We start from the raw sequence: 26,197 nt of genomic DNA, 5'->3' as shown, positions 1-26,197 counted from the left end.
GACCTTGGGCTATAGGGACCTGGCCAAGGCACTGCCACATGGTGAGAAATTCCAGTGATTGTTCATTTTTTCTGCAGGATGTTCATGGCTTATCTTGCTTTAACAGTGATGCTAGCCGCCTGGAAGGTTGCTTTCTGTGCCCGGGACTCAGTTTTTCTGTAAAAATCTATAAAATGAAGGGTTTGTATGAGATAATATTGCAATAGACCTTGGTGGACACAATTATGAAAAGGAATCCTTTACCTTGAGGTGACCTAGAAGAGTCTGCATTCTAAAAACTTGCTCAGAATATTATTACTCTGTTGTATCATTTTCATAATAACGTGTTCCAAGTGTTTTGTTTTAGGTACTCCATGATAAAAGGATTCCTAGGGTTAATAAGATAGGAAATGCTATCATATTAGAGGTGAGAAATTTTGTAGTAAGGAGATCTGTTTGACTCAGTGTTTCCTAAACTCAGTTTGCAATTCTACTCTTTTTAAAATTTTTTCAAGGCATCTGTTAAAATGTTTTTCTTGAACTGGTTTGGAGTCCATTATTTTGGATTAGTGTGACTTGTCTCTTCTTAACTGGCCTTTTTCTTGCTGTAGGTCACTCAGAAACTCCCAGAATATGGTGTGCTGGTTCACCGAGTCCTCCCAGAGAAGATGACACGAGAAAGGGAGATGGCCTTGGGGATCTGTGCCAAGGGCATCATAGTGTACGAAGTGAAAAACAACAGCAGAATTGCAACTTTACGCTTTCAGTGGAGAGAAATTGGCAAGATTTCTACTTGTGTGAGTATCACTCAGTTGATAAAGGTTTCAATTTCCTTTGATCTGTTGCCCCTTTAAAGGAGCAGTGGGGTCCTGTGATCATCTTCCGACCAGATAAGCTCACAGCCTGTCTAACCAGTACTAACCAGTACTCCGAGGTACTGTGGCACATTTGGAAGAAGCCTACCGGGGGCCTGGAGAGTTCTCAGGGGGCTATTTCTCCCCACCATGTCTTGCCCAGTCCCTCTATACCCCCATCAGCCATCAGCCATCAGCCATCAGCCATCAGCCATCAGCCAAAAGAGCTACTACGCCCTTCCTCTGTGTAGAGATCTCTTAATTTGGGGAATCCACTGATGTTGAGAGCAAGGTTGGTGGTGGAAGATGGGAGGGGAGAGTCTGCTGTAGGTGGGGTGAAATCTGCAAGGTTTTGAAACATTTCCCTTGTGTTTCAAATTTTCCCCTGCACGCAGCATGCTGAGGCATCTGGCCTGTCTCCTGTGAACTACAGGTGTGCTACAGGACACTGGGGACTGCAAACCTTTGATACCCATTGAAAATTGAAGAGCATTTTTTTTTTAGAAACAAAAAATCCCTGTTAAATGTATAATGTTTGAAACTGTATTTCAACGCCATTTGCATGAGTATTTATATACTTCCTGAATTTAGTTACAATAAATCTGCCACCCAAAGCATTATGTGTGTCCCCACATGAGAGTGTTCTGGTCCCTAATCTACCTGCCTGTCCTGTGGGTCACTGAAGCCAGTATGCCATTACTTTAGCGATGATTTCGTTATCAAATGTGAAGTTCTTTGTCTTTTGGCCCATGCAAAAAATTGGCTTTTTCTTTCCATTTAATTTTCTTTTAGGGCTTTAAGAATTTTCCTACTGATTAGATTGCTGTTTTAATAATCAGCAATCTGATGTTAGCTTTTCCTAAGTGGAACCTAATTGTTTCTTCCATCTTGGCCATTGAAGATAACATATTGTTCAAATACCACTCTTGATAGTATTTAATGATAAATTATTGTTTGTCTTGGGACACCTGGGTGGCTCTGTTGGTTGAGCATCTATATGACTCTTGATTTCAGCTCAGGTTGTGATCCCAGGGTCATGGGATGGAGCCCCGCATAGGACTCTGTGCTGAGTGTGGATCCTGCTTAAGATCCCCTCTCTCTCTCCCTCTCCCCCTCTGCCCCTCCCTACTTGCATGTGCATGCATGTGCATGCGCTCTTTCTCTGTCTGAAAAAAAAAATTGTTTGTCTTTAGAAAAAAAGCTTATATCTAAAAGTAATACCTGAACAGAATTTAATTGAGTTCATTAAAGTGGCTTATAATACACTATCAGGAAATTGACTTTTTCCCAAATATTTTTGACCATATCTATCTAAAAGTAAACAACATTTATATTTGTAATTTTTAAAATAATTTTAATGACTCGACTTACTTTAATTCAATTGAAAGATTATTTGAGGAATTTTAATGATTAAATTAATTCTATACTATTGCATTGCTTCTTATTTTCTTTAGGTCATGGTTAATTCAAAATTTTCAAAGAAATTTGTTTTAAAACATCTGTAAAAAGGCAGATAACCTAAAATATAATTTTGAAAAGTAGAAATTTGACATTATAAAGTTGAACAATCCCTTTAAGTAAATGCTTTATATTTAAGTTGTTTTAATGTTTATAGATACTCATTTTCCCATGGCCAGGGACAATTTCTTGATTAAAGCTGGAAAGTCATCAGGCTTACAAGACAAACTTAGTAGCTTAAAATAATAAAACAAAGCAAAGCAAAGCAAAGCAAAACAAAACAAAACAACCTTGCCACTAATTAGGATTTCCATGCCCTGATGATCATCCTCTTCCTCAGCATGAATGTCTTTTTTGTGGAAAAGTCATCCCATGAAATAATGTCACCAATTGCTTGCCACAAATTAGGCATCTTGCACAGAAAACGGGGAACTCTATGAACAATACAGGAGTGAGCTCCAGCAGCTGGTTTGAGATTTGCCTAATAGCAGAAGCCAAGATACTTCAAATAATTGCAGACCATTCATCTTTCCAGCCTGCAGGGAAGTAGCAATCGAGATAGAAAAAGACGTCATTTTCAAAGACTGTGATTTATAGGTGTGTTGGCAGCCTGTCTGTGACAGAGACAACATCAATTCAGATTATTCAGTTGAGAAAGTGTTGGTTGTAGAATGATGAACCTCCCCTAGTTAGCAACTGTTCTCGGTGATTAGCAGTAGTTAAAATGCTTGAAGAGAAATGCACGAAGGCAGGAGGGGATACAGGCTTTGTAGGGCTCTCTTTAAGAAAAAGAATACAGTGGCTCAGTCAGTTGAGCCTCCAACTCTTGATTTTGGCTCAGGTCATGGTCTCAGGCTGTGAGATGGAACCCTGAGTTGACTCCGTGCTGAGGGTGGAGCCTACTTGGGAGTCTCTCTCTCTCTCTCTCTCTCTCTCTCTCCTTAAAAAAGAAAATGTTGTTCTCTGTATGTAGTGTGTCCTTTTTGGGCTCCTAGGTGACTCAGTTGGTTAAGGGTCTGATTCTTGGTTTCAGCTCAGGTCATCTCTCACAGTTTGTGGGTTTGAGCCCCGTGTTGAGGACTTGGGATTCTCTCTCCCCCTCTCGCTCTCTGACCCTCCCCCACTCATGCTTATGCTCTCTCTCTCTCTCAAAAAAGGAAAATAAACATTAAAAAAAAAGAAAAAAGAAAACGAAATTCTGAGTACAAACTATGAAATGAAAGTGAATATTCATTTGGAGTGAGAAAAGAAATCACCAAAGCTTGTGAATTTAAAGAAGTGAACAAATACTGCAAAACTATGAAGCCAAAAAGTACTACTTTTATTAATGAACTCCCTGATGAGCTATAACTTCTTTCTTCTTTCAAATGTTGGTGGCACGTGCTCTGATTATGTTTCCATGTCATGGCACTTCTGTAGTATTTTCTCTAGAGGCAATAGAAATATAATTCAGACGTTCTTCTAGCATGGCTGGCTGAAAGTTATTTTTATTATTGGTAAGATGCATAAAACATGCAGCTTTGCACAGAGATGCACTTGCTCTTTGCAGTGCCACTGTGGGCTTCTGTGCAACAAGTGAAGGGAATCTAGTAAATTCTATTTCATGTGATTCCTATCCATAAAGGAAAAATATTGTGTGATGTATTGAGAGTGCAGTATATACAGTTATAAAGCATATGCCTGATCGGATGGAAATGCCAGTTGATAGGGGTGTTTTTAAGAATTAAACTACAGTTTTTCATTTCTTACAACTGAAGATTTCTGTCAGACTGGCCTCTGGCTCTGAACATTTCAAAGCTCGCTTTCCACGCTTTGCAAGAACACGTGAAGACTTGGCCAGAGCCCCTCCAGGACCCTCAACTTCATTAGCTCCAATGGCAAAATGGTAAAACCATGCTTTGAAGCGGACGTGATGTTATGGAAGCACCGAGTGTGTTTGTGCCGCAACAACAGGGATGTAAATACGTTTTTCTTGTTTGTACGGAAAACTCTGAGATTCAAGTTTTACATCACCTTGTTCACAGAGCAGCTCGCCTGTGTGAAAGTTTGCTCGCGGATGTGCGTTTCTCATTAAATGACGTTATCAACATGGAAAAAAAAAATCCAGACTACTAAAGTCAAGATTGCAGCTTTCTGACAGGAAATTCCACTCTTTGTGGTGTGTAATACCTTAAAGCATTAGTGTCTAAAAGGAGAGTCTTGCCAAGAGTTTATGAGTTGAAAGAAACGTGTGTGTGTGGATGTGGATGATTCTCTCTTTTCAGATTTGTCAAGGAGTAGGTATTAGATTTTTACAAAATGACAATACTTATCTAAATTTTTTTTAATACTTGGGTGCACTTAATGTAACATTGTCAAGACTATATGAGAGCATATCAACATGTACTGACCAAAGGGATGGATTCCAAGCAAATATTCAAGTTTAGAAAAGCAAATATTCGACTGCTGGAGTTCAGGCATCATTATAATTGGAATATTAAGAAAAAATTATCAAGAATGTTAGGGAAGCATCTGAGTGTTTGAGAAAACACATTATTAAAAAAATGCTAGATATGGTATAGTTCGATTGGATTCCAAGTCCACTCACATTAGTATAAGGAGGTTCAACATTACATGCGTCAATACAGTGAAAGAATATTTAGAAAATGCTCAGATTTTAAAAATTAGGTTATGGGCAAAAAAGTTTCTCAGAGGAAAAGTAATGAATAATTATCTGCCTTTTGTTAATACTTGACAGTGTGGATGGAGCTTCTTGGAAATGCTAACTACTATGAATTAAAAGGGATTAGCATTAACCAGGATCAGGAGTTTCAGGGAACCCTTTCAAGCATAAGCCCTGTATTTATAAAGTTATCTTTCTAAGAGCAAGCTCAAAGTTCTTACTGAAATACCTAGAATATCTAGAGATTTTATTAAATTTTTTAAAGTTTACTTATTTATTTTTGAGATAGAGTGGGGGGACAGCAGAGAAAGAGAGGGAGAGAGAGAATCCCAAGCAGGCTCTGCACTTTCAGTACAGAGCCTGATGTGGGGCTCGAACCCACAAACCATGAGATTGTGACCTGAGCTGAAACCTCAGTCAGACGCTTAACTGACTGAGCCACCCAGGTGCCCCATAGACTAGAGATTTTATTTAGAAGTTATATTTAAATCCATACTTAATATCATCTCTATTTACTTTGTATTTGATTGTTTTTAATAACATCGTGCATTGAAAATAGTTATGGATCTTTTCCACAAAGCTCCATATAGATAGTCCCATGTAGATAATCCTCTCCAGTTTCTCCCACTGAGCTGAACAATATTATCACCTTGTATATGGGCCCTGAAGGTATAAATGAGGAGAAGGATTTCTTGGTGATGTGGCTTCAATTCCTGCTGCATTCTGAGGACTCTTGGTGTGTTTCCTCATCTGTAGAATGAGGATAATGGTATGACCTCCCTCATTCTGTAGCCTTGAGGATGAAGTGAATCAATACCCAGAAAGCACTTAGAACAGAGCCTTGTCCATACAGTAAGTAATACGAGGATACATACAGCGATCTTATCTTTTCTCTAACCCTACCAGCTGAAATTTTGTCTGCACCTTCTGGGAGTTTGTGCAATGAAAACTGTAGGTAATTTAATGGCCTTTCAAAATGCACACGGGGGATTATGTTCACTCCTTGCCGAGGGCCACGTGTGTGCCTGGCTCATTTCGTATTTTATTTTAGCGTACTTCCTGACAGATAGCCATGACCCGATAAACAAACATTTGCTTTGTGAATGAAGAAAAAAAAAAGGGATTTTCTTTAATCTAAGAAAACATATCAGGCCATGGTCAGACAGACAGTACCTGTCGCACACTTCTGGATGCCTAGTACGTTGATATTGAACGGAGGGCTCCAGCATTTGATAACTCTCTGGACACTTGTGCTTCAAGGATGGTCAAAATGACCAATACATTCAAGTCCGTGTTTGCTTCCTTTAGCGAAAGAAGTTCACCATCACAAGTGGCATCACTGGGAAAAAGCACACGTTTGTCACTGATTCAGCCAAGACCTGTAAATATTTACTGGGACTCTGCTCTGCCCAGCATGGATTTAATGCCCAGATGAGCTTCCTGCCAGTTGCAGCTGGTGAGTAGACACTATATTCTCAACCTCCAGGTCGGAAAGTTTGTTGTTTCATAAAATAATTTGTATAAATGTATACAGTTGACCCAGAAACTTCCACAAAGTTTTAGATGTCTCTAACAACTCAAGAAATACCATCTTAAAATGAAATACGTTTTGTTTTTCTTTGGTAAATGCTGAAATAAGTAAATGGTGGTGGGTGGGGTAAATGGATACCATCTTTCTGAAGTGCAATTGGGAACATATATCAAAAGCCTTTTAAAAAAAAGTGCATGTCCACTAGCCCTGCAGTTTTGCTTGTTGACAAATATTTATCCAAAGGTGATAAATATGGAAACACACAGTTGTTTATGGGCTCATGGGTGTTCACTAGAACATTATTTGTGATAGTGACCATTTGGAAGCAAGCTAAGTCCCCAAACACGGACGACTAGCGAAATAAATCACAACACATGTCTATAAGTTAGACATTAGAGTCAGTTTTGGAGACTGATGACACGTGAGAATGTACATAATATGGTGCTCAATGAGGGAGAGCAAAACTCGAAGCCATATCTTGGAGTGGATAGAGCTCTTTGCAATGATGGGCTATCTACACCGTTCTCTATGGGGGGGCACTACCAATTTGTACCTCCTGAGCACTTGAAAGGTGGCAAATATAACTGAGGAACTAAATTTTCTCTTTTATGTAATTTTAACTAACTTACATTTAAACCTAAATGGCCACATGTGCCTGCTGTATTGGATAGCACGGGCATAAACACCAGGATAGTAATTTGGTCGGTGTTAATGTGTTATAAAATGAGAAAGGAAGAATATGGAAATGAACTGCACCAAAGTACCTTTGGGGGCTTGTTATTCCCTTTGTGAGTCAGGCACACAGGCATGATTATTTCCCCTTTTGTGTGTTTTTCAATAGTCACCAAACTTTAACAATGCACATGTATTATTGCTTTAATTAGGAAAGAGACTATTAGTGAAAATGAAGCCACACATCACAAAAGGCTAGTTCATATGTACTGAATATTTAGGAAGTGGTAGGGAACCATTTGTTACTGTTATTAGTACTTTCCCAGGCAGTATGCTAAGCCCTTCCATGAATTATCTCATTTATGCTCATAATACACTGTTTCCTTAAACCCCAATTGTCTGGCAGCTGAATGAGGCAGGCACCAGCATTACTGGGGGAAGCAAATTGAAGCATGGAGAAGTTAAGTGACATGCCAGCTGGGTGCCAGGGCTGAGGTTTGAACCTGTGGCTCCCCTAGCCTAGTGCTTGTGCATTTCACTCTGCAGTACAGCCTTTCATAACCTGCCAGAACAGGGACTTTCGGACTAGAGAAGTTTGGCTTTGTGTGTTGGATTGATCACATTTGCTATTGATCTCTAAGCATTATTTATTCTTTACTTAGGAAAGGGAACAATATAATATAGTCGTTTCAGCCTTCCTATTCATCCAGTGGTCTCTTCATGCACATTATTAGGGAGCTTGCTAGCGATCCAGAATCTCAGGCACCATATGGATCTACTGAGTAAGTCTGCACTTGACAAAGAACCCAGGTGATTTGGATACACATAAAAGTTTCAGAATCCCTGGCTTGGAATGTGACCCCTGCAGCCCAGTAGACTCAGGGCGGTGACATTTACTAGCTGTGTGACTTTGGGCAGCTCACTTGCCTTCTCTGAGCCTTGGTGTCCTCAGGTGAGCACACCGGCATCTCTTGGGCTAGTATGTATGGTGTTTCTAGGTCCATGTCTCATGTTCATGGCTCCGTGTGGGAAGTAATAGCAGCTTCTGCTTGTGGGGATTTTGTTCAGTGCTAGCCAGTTCATGTGGGGACTGTGAACCCTGGGTTCTGTGGTCCTGGGACACGGCATCAACCAGGAAACGAAATCACTGAGTGTTTTGATGCAGAACGAAACATAGAAAACAAAGGGGGTATATTAGCAGCAAACCAAAATAATATAAATATTTCACTGAGATCACACAGTAGCAGTTTTAGGATGTTTGCAGGGAGCTGGAGATAATGAATGTAAATTAATTATATTTTACCTGCTATTGCTGAGATACAGCGTGAAACGTCATCAATATTGCTTTTACTGCCTAATACCACTGAATGTAAAAAATTTATACAGATCCACAGGCTCCCTTGCGAAACTAGACCTTCTAGGCTTATTTTGCTTATAATATATTATTCTCTCAAACTGCAAATACTACCACCCTAAGAGTTTTCAGGAATCTAACATTTGCATTAAAAGGATTATTTCAGACAATTTTTCTTTGTTGGGCTGGGTTGAGGTGATGCTATTCTCTTGTATTTTTTCTTTTACTGCATTATTATTGACATAAATATGTAAGTTTAAAGTGTAAAATATGATTGTTTGAACACCTATATATTGCAAAATGATTGCCACAATAACGTACTTAAAACCTCCATCCCTTCCCATAATTACATTTTGTGTGTGTGTGGTGATAACGTTTAAGAGCTCCTGTCTTGGGGCCCCTGGGTGGCTTGGTTGGTTAAGCGTCCGACTTCGGCTCAGGTCATGATCTCACGGTCCGTGGGTTCGAGCCCCGCATCGGGCTCTGTGCTGACAGCTCAGAGCCTGGAGCCTGCTTCCGATTCTGTGTCTCCCTCTCTCTCTGACCCTCCCCCATTCATGCTCTGTCTCTCTCTGTCTCAAAAATAAACATTAAAAAACATTAAAAAAAAAAAGAGCTCCTGTCTTAACAACTTTCAAAGATATAATAGACTATTGTTCACTATAATCACCATGCTATGTACTAGATCCCCAGAACTTATTCATCTTATAGCTGGGAGTGTGTACTCTCTGTCCAACATTTCCCCATCTCCCTTAATCTCCCTTACCACCCCCCGCCCCCAGGTCCTGGCAACTACCATTCTCCTCTCTGCTTCTGTTGGTTCAGCTTTTTAGATTCTGCATATAAATGAGAGTATACAATATGTGTTTTTCTCTGTCTGACTTATTCCACTTAGAATAATACCCTTAGAGTCCATCCATGTTGTCTCAAATGGCAGGATTTCCTTCTTTTTGATGGCTAAAAAATATCATATATATGATGTATAAATATCATATATGAGGTATATATACACACATTATGTAACATATATTATATCATATATAAAATATATCATATATAAAAATACATATACACACATTACTTCTTCCTTTCTTTTGTTGATGGACACTTGGGTTGTGTCCATGTCTTGGCTATTGTATATAACGCTTCAGTGAACACAGGGTACACGTATCTCTTCAATGTAGTGTTTTGATTTCCTTCAGAAGTGGGATTGCTGGATCATACGGTAGCTCTATTTTTAATTTTTTGAGAAGCCTCCGCACTGTTTTCCATAGTGGCCGCACCAGTTTACATTCCCACTGACAGGGCACCAGGGTTCCCTTTGTTCCACATCCTCACCAACACCTGCTGTCTCTTGTCTTCTCGGTAGTAGCCATTCAGACACGTGTGACATCTTATTGTGGTTTTGATTTGCATTTCTCTGTTGATGAGTGATGTTGAACACCTTTTCATTTGCCTGTTGGCCATTTGTATGTCTTCTTTGGAAAAATTAGACAATTTTTCTTTGCCTTTAAAAATATTTCTTCACAGGGGCGCCTGGGTGGCTTGGTCGGTTAAGCGTCTGACTTCGGCTCAGGTCATGATCTCACGGTCCGTGAGTTCGAGCCCTGCGTCGGGCTCTGTGCTGACAGCTCAGAGCCTGGAGCCTGTTTCAGATTCTGTGTCTCCCTCTCTCTCTGCCCCTCCCCTGTTCATGCTCTGTCTCTCTCTGTCTCAAAAATAAATAAACGTTAAAAAAATTTTTAAAAAAATATTTCTTCACATTAGAAACTCTGTCTGCAGATGCCATTTTCAGTGATCGCATCCAGCTAGGAACCGGCCACGTCCATCTATCTATCTAACGGCCCCGTATGGCCTTCAAACTCAGCGTGTCCATAATTGATCTCATCCTCCCATACAACTCTCTCCACCATGATCTTTGTCTTGTTCAATTGAGACCACCCACTCACTCTGCAAGAAACTGGGTGGGGGAGGGGGTCTGAACCCACATCCTCTCATCACATCCCATCTGTCCCCAAGTGTTCTCAACTGGGCTCACTGCTGGCCGTCATGTCCCTTTAATTTGCCTTGCTCTTGGCCTTCAAAGTGACCTTTTAAAAGCACCAATACGATTGTGTTCTTTCATGCTGAAAATTTGCAGGGGCTTTCTACTGTCTGCAGGGAAAAGCCCAGACTTAGGATGGCATGTCAGACTCTTCCCAGCCTGGCCTGAACCTTCACTTATGTCTTGCCCTGAGTCCTTCTCTTTGCTCTCCGGCTACACTGCATGTTGTCTTGCAGGCTGCTGAACACATGAAGTTGTCTCACGTGCATAATTAAGCCTGAGATCACTGTCCCTTTGGGCCCTGGTGATCAGAAGGCTGAGCATGTCTCGGATACATCCCCATGCTGCTGCCTGTGTCTCTGTGTCCTGGGCACCTCCATTTCTAGTACAGACTGTAGAGTCAGCTGACTTGAGTGTAGGTCCTGCCCTACCACTTACAAGCCCTGAGACCTTGAGCAAATCATTAGCTCTCTCTTAGCCTCAATTTCCTCCTCTATAAAATGGGTATAATAATATCTACCCCAACAGGGTTATTGTGGAGTTTAAATAAGGCCATATAGTGAACATGTTCACCACTGTCCCTGTCACATAATAAGCATTCAGCATATGTGAGTTGTTGGTGTTGATGTTACTGTTCTTGTTGCCTCGTGTCTGAATGGGCCCGGGCTCTGGAGGAAGATACTATACGACTTGTGCAAAAGCTGCAGGTCATATTTAACTTGACTATAGTCCTTTGTTCTTTCTTGCCCACTGTGGGTGAGTAATAGTACCAAACGTCTCGGACACAGAAAGTTCTCAAGAAATATTTGTAAAAGGCTACCTTGTTCAGGGGGCACAGCCCTGGCAAGGAACCAGACACGAGTGTAGCAAAGGGGGTTCTGCCTGAGAAAAATCGATGCTCACAGACACCCTCAAAGTGGAAGCACTTCACCGTGCTTTAGATACGCGTGTATGCAGACAGACAAGACTGCAGCCACACAGGCGCCATGTGCCCAAGCATTTTTTCCTTCCCCGTTTTAGCAGGGAGCAGATGGCCCGAATATAGTCATCATTTTCCTTTTTCAAAATACAAACTTGGCTTTATAAAGCCTAGTTAATTTAAGAACTCTATCAATCAAATCTCAATTTCTTATGAATGACATGAATAGTGAAGTGGTAAGAGTCACTTACATGCATGGTCTCGAGTCAGGGGATTCATCAGAGCCATTTATTACATCCTTCCACGTGAAGGAGAAAGGGAAGTTTGAGGCTGGGAGGCTCAATACATCTGATACGTATTCATATTGCAGAATATTGGATCTTAAATATTACCAGGGAAACTAAACTGTGTAGAGATTAAAGACTGTAATCCAGGGGCCAGAGCCTGGTCTTGGAGCCCAGGTAATTTGAAGACCCACTTGTTACATTTGGGAGGACAGTTTTGTAAAGGTACTGAGCAGAGTGGATGGTGACAGCAGATGTTACACAAGGCTCTGCTGACATTTGTGACATCGCCCTGAGTGTTAATACCCATCAGACCCTTGGCTGGGGGCTTGTCAGCTGCAGGGGGAGGGAGAGAATCCTCTTACCCTTGCTGTGTTTCCGAGGTCGCTTTCACTAGTGAGTGCTAATTAGGAAGGCTTGGCTAACTGCAAGGACCCCGTGAGTCAGCCTGAGGATAAATTGTGGAGAAAGAAAAGCAACAATAGAAACCGGGGTCTGTGATGTGTTGTTGCCCTGAGAGTGATAGATCGAGGGTCATGCTTGCGTGTGTTTATGTTGTTTATCTTTTTCTTCCAAGTTTCAGACCATGATAAGTGTGTGCAAATGGCCAATACGAGTCTTGCACACCTGGCCCAGTCTCAGCCTCTCACTTGGATTCAGCGGCTGTCGGACTCGGAAAACGCGCTGTTCACACCCGCACCCCGGCCAGAAGCCACTGCAGGGGGCCTGCGGCGCTTGTCTCTGGATAACTTCACCTTGGAAACCAGCAAGGAGACTGCGGCACGGGGGATCCGAGGCAGGTGGGTTTAACACATCTGTTCTCTAAGCCCATGCCACCTGGTACTTGGCCCTCCGGGGCACTCTGTACCTGAAGAAGTTACTTAAAAGATGTCGGTCGGATATCTAAGGGGAGTATATGGTCACTCAACTATCAGCCAGTTCCATGGAGATTTCCTGAAGACCGGCTCTGGGCAAAGTCTATGCTAATGTCTACAGGGCGGACACACCATCCCCCTGGGCTGCTCTATGTTGTTCTGGTGGAGAAAGAACTAGGTGATGGAAGAGGACAAAGTAAACAAGTTGTCATTAGCCTGTTTGGCCTTATCATGAGCCAAGTACTGTTCTAAGCACTTGCACACATCAACTGATTTTACCCTCACCACCCTGCGAAGAGGTTTCTGTGGTTTTTCCAGGTGTACAGGGGACAAAATGGAGAGTTTGGGCTTTGAGCCCATCTGGCCCTGGCGTCCACACTCCTAACCTTTATACTACGCTGTCTCTCTACTGATGGATTGCTTGTCATTTGATTTGCAACTGAAAATAATGAGCTTCTAAACACAAATTTACATTATAACACATGGATCCGTAAATGTAGAAATAGCTTCGAAGTTGAATTACACTTACATGGCAAGTTATATAAATAGCTTGGATTCACAGGCAGCACATGACCAATGGAGGTTTTCTGGAGGAGGTGTTTTTCTGGAATGAGTTATACATTTGCTTCAGCAAGAGGGTACGGATAATTCGTCCGAACTGCAATGTATGTATGTACCTACCTATCTATCTATAATTCTTTTCCATATAAATACATATATATGTAATTCTTAGATTCACGCCCCAAATTCTGTTGATGCAGATATGCATCACCGTGCACCACAAACAAAATCAGCAATGATGGAACACGACTGTTAGTGTACCTAGTGCTGCGTAACAGACTCCTCTAAAGCACAGTGGCTTAAAACATCAGCCATTTTGTTATTCTGTTTCCCAGTTTTCTGGGATGGAAAGTCAGGCAGGCTTCGGCTGGGTGATTCTTCTGCTTCATGTAGTTATTGGCTGGGGTCACTTAACAACAGCACTCAGCAGGACAGTACTCAGCAGGACTGGTCTGGAGGCTCCAAGATGACTTCACTTACATGTGTGGCCCTTTGGTAGGGGTGGCTGGGAAGGTGAGCTCTGTTGGGCACCTCTTACTCCCTATCTGGTCTCAGGCCCCCCCCCCCCCTCCCGCACATGGTGCCTCCAGCCAGGTAGCCAAGCTTTTCCATGGCGGCTCAGGACTCCAACAGGTCAAGGTGAGGCTGGCAGTCTTCCTAAAGGCTGGGCCTGGAGCCAACACAGTGTTGCTTCTGAAATACTCTTTTGGTCAAAGCAGTCACAGGTCAGCACAGATTCAAGGGTAGGACAAACAGACTTCACCTCTTGATGCAGGAGTGTCAAAGAATTTGTGGCCGTTTTTACTCTGGCATTTAAATTAATAGTGCTTTACAACATTTCAAAAGCCAGAAGAAGCTATGATTGACTCAAGACCACCTCGAGAATGTGTTGATTGCAAAGGATCCTTCCTGAGGATGAGGGGCTTCCGGCGATCTGCCCACGGGCTCGCACAGTAGGGCCTCACAGCACTCCATGGCAGCCAGCCTACTCCAGAGAAAGCCGGGTGAGAGTCCTCAGCAAACCCTGCTACTACTTCCATCTTAGTTCACAAATGCCCAATGTTCAGAGATCTTGGCAACTCGCTTTGGAGGTTACTAGCAGCCCTTACATGAAAATGGAAACGGGGTCCTTGGCCATCTGGAAGGCCCCAGAAGCACAGCCGGAGACAATGACTGCAGTGGTTTGTGGAGATGGTGCCAGGAAGCAGGAGTGAGCAGGGTGAGACAGGAGGGGGAAATCAAACCAAGGAGGGCACTGCCATCGGAGTAGCTGGTGTGGGCAACCAGGGCTGTTTCCCAATAAGAAGTGTACAGAAGGCCTCCCAGAATTGTCTGTCTGAAGGACAGGCAGGCGGACACTTCTGGACTGGCTCCTACCCCCTCTGCTGGAACATTGTCCATGGGAGGCACGAATTCCCCCATGCTTTCAGGCAAGTGGGGGATAGCGGGGGCAGAGGGCAGCCGAGATGTACGACAAGCTCTAGGGCAGAAGGAGGACCACACTGGACGTCGTCAGCACGAGCTGAGCCTGAGTTCCCGTGGGACTGCTCACCGCTGCTGTGGTCAGAGGAGGTGGGCTGAGGGCGGGTGTCCATCTGGCTCTTTTGGTCTCCGTGGCATGAATGAGATGTTCAGCATTTCTACTGTGGCTGGTGCAAAGATGACTCAGCCAGGGGCCCCTTCAGACGGGGCTCTGGAGCCAGCTCAGCATCTTGCTGCCTGCTCAGCCATCTATTGCTGTATGATTTTGAGCAAGTTATTTAATGAGTCCCTCCGCCTCCTCATTTGTCCATGGTGATAACACACCCACCCCCTGGATGGCTGTGGGAATTAGACCATGCTGGAAAGCACTGAACATGGGTTGGGCCTGTGGTCAGTGTCCTAATGGGGGTCCCTTCTCCTCGTCTCTAGAGGACACGGTAGGAACACCCCCTAGAGGGATAGAATGGGTTAAACATATGTGGTTATTTCCAAATGAGGGGGCTGGAGAAGGCTGCATGGGGCATGTGACACCAGGTCGTGACGGCTGGTGGGTTTGGGCACAGGGAGAGGGAGGGTAGGATTCCTTGAGTAAAGGCCCAAGTTAGTCTTGCTGGAAAAATTGGTTGAGCACCTGCTGTGTGCCAGCCCCGGGCTAGTGGCGGAGGATGCAATATGAGCAGGACAGACACAGTCCCCGCCTCGTGGCACTCACAGACGTGACAAGCCCAGGGGCCTGTGTGGGCAGGAGCAGGCTGTGCTGTTGGCCTGCAGCCCGGAGCTTGCGGCTTGGTGGCTGGAGCCGGGACAGGAAGGGTGGCACTGCATGCCGGCATTCACACAGGCGAGGGGGGACCCCAATCCCGGCGCCATTCCCGAGTTGTTTGCTCAGCACGCCTTAGAATGGAGATGTCAGTGGGGGCATCAACCCTGACACACCACCCCTGCCTCACCCTCCTCCCCTGAGAAGCCGGCTCCCCATTTCACATCACCTTTCCTGTGAAAACTTTCCTGGCTGTCCCTGCAAAGGGGTGGCTCCTTGATGTCACTGGCTCCTTTAAGAGCAGCCGCCCTTGTGGCACCTGGGTGGCTCAGTCGGTTGACTTTGGCTCAGGTCATGATCGCACAGCTCATGAGTTCAAGCCCCGTGTTGGGCTCTGTGCTGACAGCTCAGAGCCTGGAGCCTCCTTCAGATTCTGTGTCTCCCTCCCTCTCTCTGCCCCTCCCCCACTCACGCTCTGTCTCCCTCCCCTTCAAAAATAAATAAACATTAAAAAAAAAATTTAAAAAAAAAAGAGCAACCGCCCATGCCCTTCATGCCCTTCTACCCTGACATCCACATGTATCTACCTGTCTGCTTGTTAAACAGTGAACTTCCAGAGAAGAGTAGCACCTCTGCTTTTTCCTCAGCTCTGTGGCCAGCGTGTGGAGGCTTCCAGGAAATGGTCTTTTTTTTTTTTTTTTTTTAAGGTTTGCAGTAAAATACACATGACATAAAATTCGCCATCTGAACCATTTTTAAGGGTATTGTTCAGTAGCAGTGTTAAGCACGCTCACGTTGTTGTGCGAACGATCTCCAGCACCGTTTTCATCCTGCAGACTTGAAGCTCTAGCCACAAACCCACAATCCCCACCCCCCCCCACCCCTGACTTCCCGAGAGCCACCATTCTACTTTCCGTCCCTATGCCTGTGACCACTCTAGCTGCCTCCTAGGGATGGAATCATGCAGCGTTTTGTCCTTGTGGGACTGGCAGGAAGTGCCAGCCCCTTATCCTTTTTAAACAACAGTGGCACGTGTGGCGGGATCAGGCAGGCCGTAGAAACCTGGGGCATGGAAGTCCTTCCCTTTCTCCAAAGGTTCTCCCCAGTGACCTTTTCCTCAGAGCCTCTGTTGGCCCCTCCAGGACTCCTGGGAGTGTCCTTCCTGTAAACCCAGGAGCGCTGCGCAGTGCCCCTCCTTGGGCACTTTGGTGGGCTCCACGTGGTGCGAAAGGCACCTGTTCTACATTCTGCTGTGGGCTGGGGACTCCCGGAAGGCGGAGCCCACCTCTGATCCACCTTTGCCCTCAGTGTCTTGCCAGCCCAGGGCCTGACACCTGGAGGGGGCCCAGTCGACTAGGGTTGAATCTGCTGAAATGCACAGTATAAACAGAAGCCAAGCCAGAGCGAGGCCTCATTCCTAATCTCTGAAGAATGGCTCTGTGCTTGCCCCTAGCCCCCACACCCACCTCCTCTCCCCCTTCACTCCTGTCCTTCCCTTTCTAGCTCTGGCCTGTCTGAACAGAGCGGTGCCAGGCTCCATGCCAAGAGCACCTGGCATCACTGATCCAAGGGAAAGGCAAGAGGCTCCGTGGGAAGCTGCCTGCACCCGCATCCCTGCCTTAGTCTGGCTGCCTGAAGCAGTGGGGCGGCTGTGAGCTCACTGAGGCTGGGGACAGTCTGGGGGAAGAAGGGCCAAATCTGTTCAGATGGTTGGCCTTCCTGGCCTTCCTTTCTTCAGATGAGGCCCACGCCGGCTTCTTCCAGGGCTCTGAGCCCCCCATGGCTGTGCATCTACTTTTCCCTTTTACTCTCTACTTTGCTCACCGCTCAAGGTAGCTTATCGTGTGTGCAGCTGACCCTGGGGGTGGGGCAGTGTCACCGCTTAATTCATTATTCCCCTAGGGCATAGGATATTCTTTGTTCTCTAGAATGCTGGCTCTGCAAAGGCCAGTTGGATGCCTGCATGAGAAGTTCTTGTTCGTAGCTTGGTATGATTAGGGGGTAGCCCACCCAAAGCCTGCAAGGGTCAGGCAGGTGAGTTACTGCATGGAGCCCTCAGGGCCCATCACAGTGGGGGGGGGGGGGGCTGGACTAAACACAAAAGCAAACAACAAAAAATCAGGACCCTTCATACTCGTTACTTTGTTTTGGAGCCAAACGTGTGATATTACTTCACGAGTGTGGGAAATAAGAATACTATTCCTATTATATGGTTAAGAAAACTGGGGTTTGGAAGGGCTGCATATCCAACACAAAGGAGAGACAGTAGGAGGCTTATAGGGGGCCCAGGTGACTCTAGGGTCCCCTCTGAGTCAGAAAGACCCCAAAGCTATTCTTTCTAGTACACTCCTGACAGCCACGTCAGCCCGTGATGGGGTGTGTCTGCGGGTCTGCTGGCTGGCCAGGCATGCGGCTACCTTCCCCACGAACCATACTCAGAAATGCCAGGAAACTGCCTCTTAGAGTCATCTTTTCTCATCTGGTGGCCTTTCCCTGCAGCCCCTGCATGGGTCGGGAGCAGCTGGAGACCATCTCTTTGATCCAGAAGCCGACGACTCGTGACCGTCTCTCTGGGCCGCCTGTTCCCAGCGTGCACAGGGGTATGGGCTGGGGCGTGGGCTAGGTTTGGGAAAAAGGCAATCCTACACGTGACGCTTGCTTTTAAAGCTTTTGCCACCACTGCACGCTGCCTTCCCAGTCGTATTCACAGTCTTTGTGATTTTTCAATTAATGTCAAAATGACTTATGGTCAGGAAGAGCCCTTGCAGTCCCACTTTGGCTTGGGCCGGGGGCATGTGGGTCTGAAATGTGTCAGTGCTGGTGAAGGTTCTCAGCGCTCTGGTCCCACACAAAGACCTTCTGTGGAGTGCTGTGGTCAGAAATGCACTGTCCGTTTCAGCTACAACTCTTCCCCGACCCCGAATATCACCAGGCAGCATTCTCCCTGTCGTACATCCTCTGGGGAAGACCCTAGGGAAAGTAAAGACAAAATGATTCCAGAACTAGAGAAGATATTTAGGCTTGACAATTCCCCCTAAGCCTGGGGAATCCCACTGAGCAGCACTTTTTTTTTTTTTTTTTTTTTTTTTTTTTTTTTTGGGGGAGAGAGAGAGAGAGGGAAAGAGAGGGAGGGAGAGAGAGAGAGAGAGAGAGAGACAGAATGAATCTTAAGCAGGAAGGCTTCACACCGAGGATGGAGCCCAACGTGGGCTTCAACCTCACAAACCTGTGATCATGACCTGAGCCGAAATCAAGAGTCAGATGCTTAACCGACTGAGCCACCCAGTCCCTTCTGTGCTGCTCTGTACCATAATTGTCCGCCAGGGTCTGCCAAGGTCCCTGGGGGGAGGAGAGATGTGGACAGCTCTGAGCTGTGGGTCATATTTGGGGATTTTCCCATGTGCTCTGTGGCCTGAATTGGAGCGCTTCACCCCAGGACTCCAGCTCATCCAGAACAACCTCAGAGCTCTGCTTTGGGTCCCCTCTAAGACCTGGGCTCTGGGGGAAGCCCTCCAGGGTACCCTTGCTGAGCTATGGGACTATGTCACCCCTGATTATTAGAGACCCAGGAGGGCAAGGCTTTGCTGTCCCATGTCCGTGCTCTAACTTTAGTTTGACTTTTCACTGCCCGCAAGTACATCTTTGCTCAAATTCTGTCTTGTCCCAAGACCAATGCAGAAAGATACTAGCTATAGGAAGTTGTATAGAAAACAAGTACCATGCCCCCCACCCCCACTCTTGTCTCTGCTCGTCATGAGCCTGTACTGACCCAGTGAGGCTCTATGAAGCAAGCGTGTTGACCCAGTGATGGTAATCAGAAGTGTGTGTTCAGTGATCCATTCCCAGTGTTGTGTGTGCATGTGGACCTGTGTCTGTAAAACACTGTTTACCCCTTTTGTATTAGGTCTCAGATAATTTGAGGAAAAGCACAACGTGGGGCTTTGTTTCCACCTCTAGAGCCACAAAGTAACAGGAGAAAGAGCTTTATAGCTGAGCCGGAACGAGAAATCGTGCATGTGACACTGCGCCGGGATCCACGTCGCGGTTTTGGTAAGAGGGCTTCTGGTAGGTGAGACCCAGCCTCTCCCTCTGGGCAGAAGGGAGGCTTGTGCCATTTTCCCTTTTGACTTTTCTACTCCCCTCTCCTGCCTCTCTCTCAACTTGCCTTTTTCAGTGATCACTTCTTTTTCTTCCCTTTAAGTGTCCCTAACAAACAATGGAATTTCTGGGTCAAAGTTTTCCTTTGATACTGTAATAGTGATGTATGGGGACAGATCATAGCTACACTTGTGAACATAGCGTAATATATAAACTTGTTGAATCACTATGTTGTACACCTGAAACTAATGTAACATTGTGTTTCCAGTACACCCAAATTAAAAAAAACATCTCTTTCCTATTTCTGAATCTACTGGGGCAAAATTCAGTGCCCATTGATGGGTCGTGTTCCCAGCTTTAGCTGTGCTTACTAATGGGGGTTAGTCAACTTTTATCCATGTGTCTGGCAGAGTAGAAAGAACTATTTGAGAATCAGAGGACTTAGATATAAGCAGTGCCACTTGGTAGCTGTGTGATCTCAAGCAAATAACCTAACCTCTCTGGGCAGCAAAATCATTAAGTATCATCTTATTAAATACCATTGGATTATAGGTTTTGTCATCAATGAGGGAGAAGATGTTGGCAAAGTTGACCCTGGCATCTTCATATCTTCTATTATACCTGGGGGACCAGCTGAAAAAGCTAAAAGGATCAAACCAGGTATGTCTTTTTAAATTGCCAGACACACTACCTTAAGGAATGTCTCTTTCTTTCCTTGATGGTATTATTAAGATGCTTTATTTTTCCAGGAGGGCAGATTCTAGCCTTGAATCACATCAGTCTGGAGGGCTTCACGTTCGACATGGCTGTTAGAATGATTCAGAATTCTCCCGAGAGCATAGAATTAACCATTTCTCAGTCAAAAGGTGTGTATGTCTTCATCTGTGTTCAGAAGCCGGAGAACCTCCCCCATTTGCAGGAGGTTGTTATCACCTCGAGGTACTAGATCTTTGAGATTACATAGGTTTGGCGTCGCTTTTCTCATGCTGGTGGCTTGCAGAGAGGCAGTGTTGTGGCACAAAGCACTAAATTCTGTAGTTCTTTGGGCAGAATGGGCTCTACTCTTGCTTGGTCTGCCCAATGGGAGTGGTCTCCTCCATCGAGTTCTTTACCAGATGTGACCGATACAGCCATTGTGTGTTTTCCTGCTCACTCTTCTTGCGTGACAGGGAGGACATTCTTTTTGTCACTCAAGTCCTTATGGAAAGTGGCTGCTCCAGAGTTTCTACATAGCTGGGGCTTGGATATGGCAATCAACTGGGGAGGAGACTGGAGAGCTGTTCTTGAAGGTGAGCTCGTATAGCAAGTGCACTGGTCTTACTGGCTAAGACTTGGCATGTTGGAGATCAACCTAGAGAGTCAAATTCTTTTAAGAGACACTTTTATTTATCCTTTAGGTAAGAATGAGAGAGCAACAATTTCCCACATCAAAGAATAATATTATTATGTGCTATTTTTTTGGAGCAGGTTTGGGGAGATGAGTGGAAGTAAGGAGGGATGTTAACTTTCCCTTCCCTCCCAGTTACCTGGAATCACTACTGTGTCTGGGATGAACGATCCTGTAATTGAACCGCAGACTGCCCGCAAATCCCAGCTCCTGGATTTCTTTCTCACACTCCCGGTTCTCTGGACAGTTTCCCCGTATGTACAGAAATGCTTCACATCACACCAGCCAACGTTTTCTTGGTCCTAAACGTAGGCACCCCATTTGCCTTGCCCTGTGAAAGGCACGTGCGTTCTCTCAGTCTTGCACACGTTGACCCCCGTGGCCAGATGGTTTTCCCAGGTGTGGTAGCTGCCACTGGACAGAAGCCACAGGGGATGGGAGGTGGCAGCAAAGCTGGAGCATCAGCCATTTGCTTTCTACCCTGTGTTTGGAGCTGACCTGGGGGCTTGGCCCCAGCACTTGTGAGACACCAGCCCCGGTTCACACTGTCTGCTGGATTTCCCAGCACTGTCCCTGTTCTTCACATCCTAGTTTAGGCTTCCTTTCATTCCCTTCCACATTTTGCACAGGACTAGGACAGAAAGGAGGAACCGAACCATCCTTTTTTTTTTTTTGTCAGGAAACGATGCAGCTGGGCTGGGATCGGTTCGGCATCATTCAAGGCTGGCTATTGGGATGGGAGGTGTCAGCAGTTGGCCCCCAGAGTCAGTGAGGCTCAAACCACAGTTTCATACTAGAATTTTGGACATCAGCCTTCCCATAATGCCTGTGAATTACATGTCTTTCCACATTAGGGCCCCAGTTACCTGTTGGTAAGTGTGAATCACCACAGTTGGCGTTCCTCACACAGCTGCCAAGGCTTCACTGCTGTGCATTTTTTTAAAGTTTTCTTTCTTTCTTTTTCTTTTTCTTTTTCTTTTTCTTTTTCTTTTCTTTTCTTTCTTTCTTTTCTTTTTTTTTTTTTGAGAGAGAGAGAGAGAGAGAGAGAGAGAGAGAGAGAATCTTAAGCAAGCTCCATGCTGTCAGCACGGAGCCCAACATGGGGCTTGATCCCACAAACCTCGAGATCATGACCTGAGCCAAAATCAAGAGTTGGATGCTCAACCGACTGAGCCACCCAGGCACCCCTTGACTGCTGTGCATTTGTCTGTGGTTAGGCTGCTGTTGGGGGCAGGTGCTCTGGACCTGAGGTCAAGGACAAGACAGATAACGTTCCCATCATGGGAGTCATCGCTCTCTACGACAGATTGAGTTTTAATTTCCGCAGAAGGTCTCCTAGCTTGTATTTCCGTTAGGCAGGCTAACGTTATATAGCTTAATTTTTTATTTCAATCATAAATCCTGTCCTCATCTCGCATGGAGTGTGTGGAAGAAAATGAACAGATGCTTACAACATTGCCAGAGGACAATGACAATAGAATCTGTGAATGAAATGGTTAGGGATAAGGCATTAAAGAACAATGGCCCCACCATTCCCTACTGAATACCTTTATGCTCGAATAACTTCCAATCTAATTCATTAAATTACAGTTCATTCAATGTGTGAGTTTGGGTACTTCCCTGTGTGCTAATGAGTCTGTATCAAAAGTAAACCTACTTGTGTGTTTATATATACAGATCTAAAAAAAGTCAGACTAGTATACCTTCCTCCCACATTTATTTGTTAAGCAGCTAATATTAACATATTAATAGTAAATACATTGGGGTGCCTGGGTGGCTCAGTGGGTTAAGCATCAGACTTTTGATTTGGGCTCAGATCATGATCTCACCATCATGGGATCGAGCCCTGGGTCAGGCTCCATGTTGACAGTGTGGAGCTGGCTTGGGATTCCTTCTCTCCTTCTCTTTCTGCCCTTCCCCTGCACACACTTGCACTTCCTCTCTCAATAACTAACTAACTAACTAACTAACTAAATAAATAAACATTAAAAAAAATAGTAAATACATTTATTGAGGCTCTAGCATGTACTTAACTAATTTCTCTTCATCTCTCTCTGTCTATATGAAAGATCTCTCTACATATATAACTTCTAAGCCCTACCAACCCCAAAAGGTAGTTGATACTATCTATATTTTAACTAATAAGGAATTTGAGGTCCAGAAATGTTAGGTACCTTGCCCAAGATTTTGTCTATTGATTCCTGACCTCATGTTCTTTCCCCTGTTTTGTGCCAGGTCAAGGGTCAGACATGGGGTAAATACGAATTAGTTGCCTAGCCTTCACCCACAAGGAGTCCGCCATCTTGTTATTACCAAATCTTCCCCAAAAGACCTAACATGTTAGTCTTTGGATCACATGGTGATTACAGGCACGCTCAGCGGGATCTCTGGAAGAGGCTGAGTTTAAGAGCACCACCACATGCTTGCTGTGGGATCCTGGGCAAGCTACTTAATCCTTTTGACTCTGCTTTCTCATATTTGAACTGGGATAACACCATCCTGGTGGATATGTCGAAAAGATGTGTGTGTGTGTGTGTGTGTGTGTGTGTATACATATGTGTGCTTATGTGTGTGTTGATGTATTGCTCATCACATGGCAATAAATTAATAAGGTGGAGCTGGCATCATTAACTCTCCATTTGCTCCCATATTTTCATAGTTGGGTCACAAACCTCTACTTAGGTTTTTAAATCACACTCAGAATCTTCCCTTCCTCTATTCTAAATGCATCATCCTTTCCGAGGTGCTAAACTGACATTGTTCCCAGCAGCTATAAAAGGTCTCTCTGTCATTGAAGGAAAATACTGTACCCCATGTAGCATGATGCCACTGAAATGCCAGCCTTTCCAAGCAGTTGACTTCTTGGCTTGTTTTCATAGGTATTTGTGGAAATACCCCAAGTGAGGAAAAGAATAGCCCAGCCAATTCTGGGGTCTTCTCTACAGACAGCCCAAGCAACGGGCACCTGGGAAGTTTTTCATCACGCGCACAGGACCAGGAGAAAAATACTGAAGAACTAGAAATGGCTCAGACTCAGAGCTTACTGCCCAGGGTGAGGCCTTAGCTTTCCCCTCTGTCATTAATGGTAATCATCCCTTGGTTCACTCTCTAGAATTTGGAGAAAAGAGAACAGTGTGGACTCCAATAGTCCTGGCTCCAAATTCCTTCTTTGCTCTTTTTTTGCCATGTTAGCTAGATAGAATTTACTTACTCCCTCTGACCCTCAGCTTTCTCATCTGCAAAATGGAAATAAATGGCTGCATTGCATGGCTATGGAGAAGAACATAAAGGGGAAAAGGCAAAGCCATGCCTGGGCCATTCCCGGGCTGTAGGGCTCAGTCTTTGAACCTTCAGTGTCCTCAGTCACTGATTATAATTGTTACTGGTAATAACATTGACTGCTACCAAGGGCCATGTATGGACAATCAGGCATTCCATAATTCTTGGCCTCTAGTTGTCCCTCGAGATCCAACTCAATGGCTTTGCTCTTGACAATGCCAGGGAGGAAGAAGACAAGCCACCTTTGGGATACAGAGGGCTATGAGCTTCAGTCCCAGTGCCACCGCCTTGAGCTGTGTCTCCTTGGACACTTGGTAGAAAGGTCTCCTTTTGCCCTCCAGAACTTTCTCCCTTCTGCTCTGGGCCCCACAAAGCCGATGTTCAGAGACGATGTCAGCCTTCTCTCCACTCATTGGCTGTGCCCAGGAGAGGCCCTGTGTCTAGAAAAAATTCTCTGCTTTCCTTTACTCTCACACCAGGACCCCACTTACGACATCACACTTATGACACTGTTGTGTGGGTTTCTCACCAGAAGCAATTCTGGCAGTAACTGAGTGGAGTTAGCACCAGGTCCCACAGGTTTTGTGGGATTGGACTCAGTCCCACAAGACTGCCTCCATCTGGGAAGCCAATCACAAGTAGTAGATCCACAGGTTACCCACACTTCTGTCCAAATTTGGCTACAAATTGGAGGTTCCCATGTCTCCCCCTTGGGTTTGATAATTGCCTAGAGCAGTTCATGAAACCCAAGAAAACAGTTTTATTGGTATTACCAATTTATTACAGAGAATGTTTGAAAGGGTGCAAGTGAACAGCCAGTGAAGAGGTGCATAGGCCAAGGCCTGGAAGGGCCCTGAAAACAGGACCTTCTGTCCTCGTGGGGTTGAGGTATGCCATCCTTCCAGCACATACATGCTTTTGGTATTTTTATGGAGATTTTATCACACAGGCATGGTGGATCATTAACTCAATCTCCAGCTCCTCTCACCCTCCCCCCGCCATGGATGGAGGGTGGAATGAGGTGGAAGTTCCATGCTTTTAATCATGGCTTGGTCTTTCTGGTAACTGGCCCCCATCCTGAAGCTATCCAGAAACCCACCGAGAGCTGCCCCTTTAGAACAAAAGACTATTACTCAAGAAATTCCAAGGGATTTGAGAGCTTTGTGTCAGGAACTGGGGTCAAAGACCAAAAATTAGTATAAAAGATTCTCCCAGTCTCTTAAGACTTAAGAAATTACAAGGGTAGGAGCTCTGTGCCAGGAAGCGAAGAGAGACCAATATATGTATATGCTATTGTTTTATACCCTGGTTGAGCCAGTAGTTGGGGGTGGGTGGGGGCAATATTGTCACCCTGCCTGTGCTCAGGTTGGCCTCGTCCCTCTTCTGAAAGCACAGCTCGTATGAGGTGCTCTTCACCATAGAACTACTCTGTAGATTCCATCACTCATTCCCTCCTCTTGCTTCTCAGGCTCAAAGTAAGAGACCCTACTGTTTCTGGCCCCAGTGTCCTTAGCCCTCCTTGCTGGTTTCTTTAAATGCCACTACCTCTGAAAGCAGGCCTCGCGCAGGCTCTCATCCATGGCCCAGGTTGAGCCTGTACACCTTTGCTTTCTTGCTGGGAGTCTGGTTCACACAGACAAGTTATCCCACTTCTCTCCATCTCATTTTTATCCTTTATGAGTAGAGGTAATGTCTATCCACAGAGCTGTGGGGACAGAAGTGCCCGGGATCTGCCTCGCAGTAGGGCTCCAGGAATGTTAGCTCCTTCCTAATCAGTCATGGTGCCTCAGCTGGACAGTGCACCCCATGAAGAGCAGGGATAAGGGGTCAGTATGAGGATAATCTTAACAGCGGACATTTATGGAGTGATTAACCATGTGTCAGGCAGGATCCTGAGCACCTATATGTTTTATATCACATAAGCTTGGCCAGAGCCATGCTCCCTGGGGAGGGAGGGTGCCAAAGGAGAGATAAAGGAGGCCAAAGGCCAAAGGCAAA

General features: G+C 45.1%; 1 protein-coding gene across 1 annotated transcript in view; it reads left to right on the top strand.

Moving 5' to 3' along the window:
- The window catches only part of LOC125933133 (FERM and PDZ domain-containing protein 2-like), a 47,467-nt gene extending 34,122 nt beyond the window's left edge, over nucleotides 1–13,345 (top strand). Inside the window, exons 7-9 of the mRNA XM_049645998.1 lie at nucleotides 591–776; nucleotides 6,262–6,409; nucleotides 12,335–13,345. Coding sequence (XP_049501955.1) covers nucleotides 591–776; nucleotides 6,262–6,409; nucleotides 12,335–12,567 — 567 coding nt within the window. The 3' untranslated portion in view covers nucleotides 12,568–13,345. The remainder of the gene's footprint in view (nucleotides 1–590; nucleotides 777–6,261; nucleotides 6,410–12,334) is intronic.
- Nucleotides 13,346–26,197: the final 12,852 nt, after the last annotated feature.

The sequence above is a fragment of the Panthera uncia genome, chromosome D2, assembly GCF_023721935.1.
Source record: "Panthera uncia isolate 11264 chromosome D2, Puncia_PCG_1.0, whole genome shotgun sequence".
Lineage (NCBI taxonomy): Eukaryota > Metazoa > Chordata > Mammalia > Carnivora > Felidae > Panthera > Panthera uncia.
Note: the sequence above shows the minus strand (reverse complement) of the source record. Positions and strands in the feature narration are given on the sequence as shown.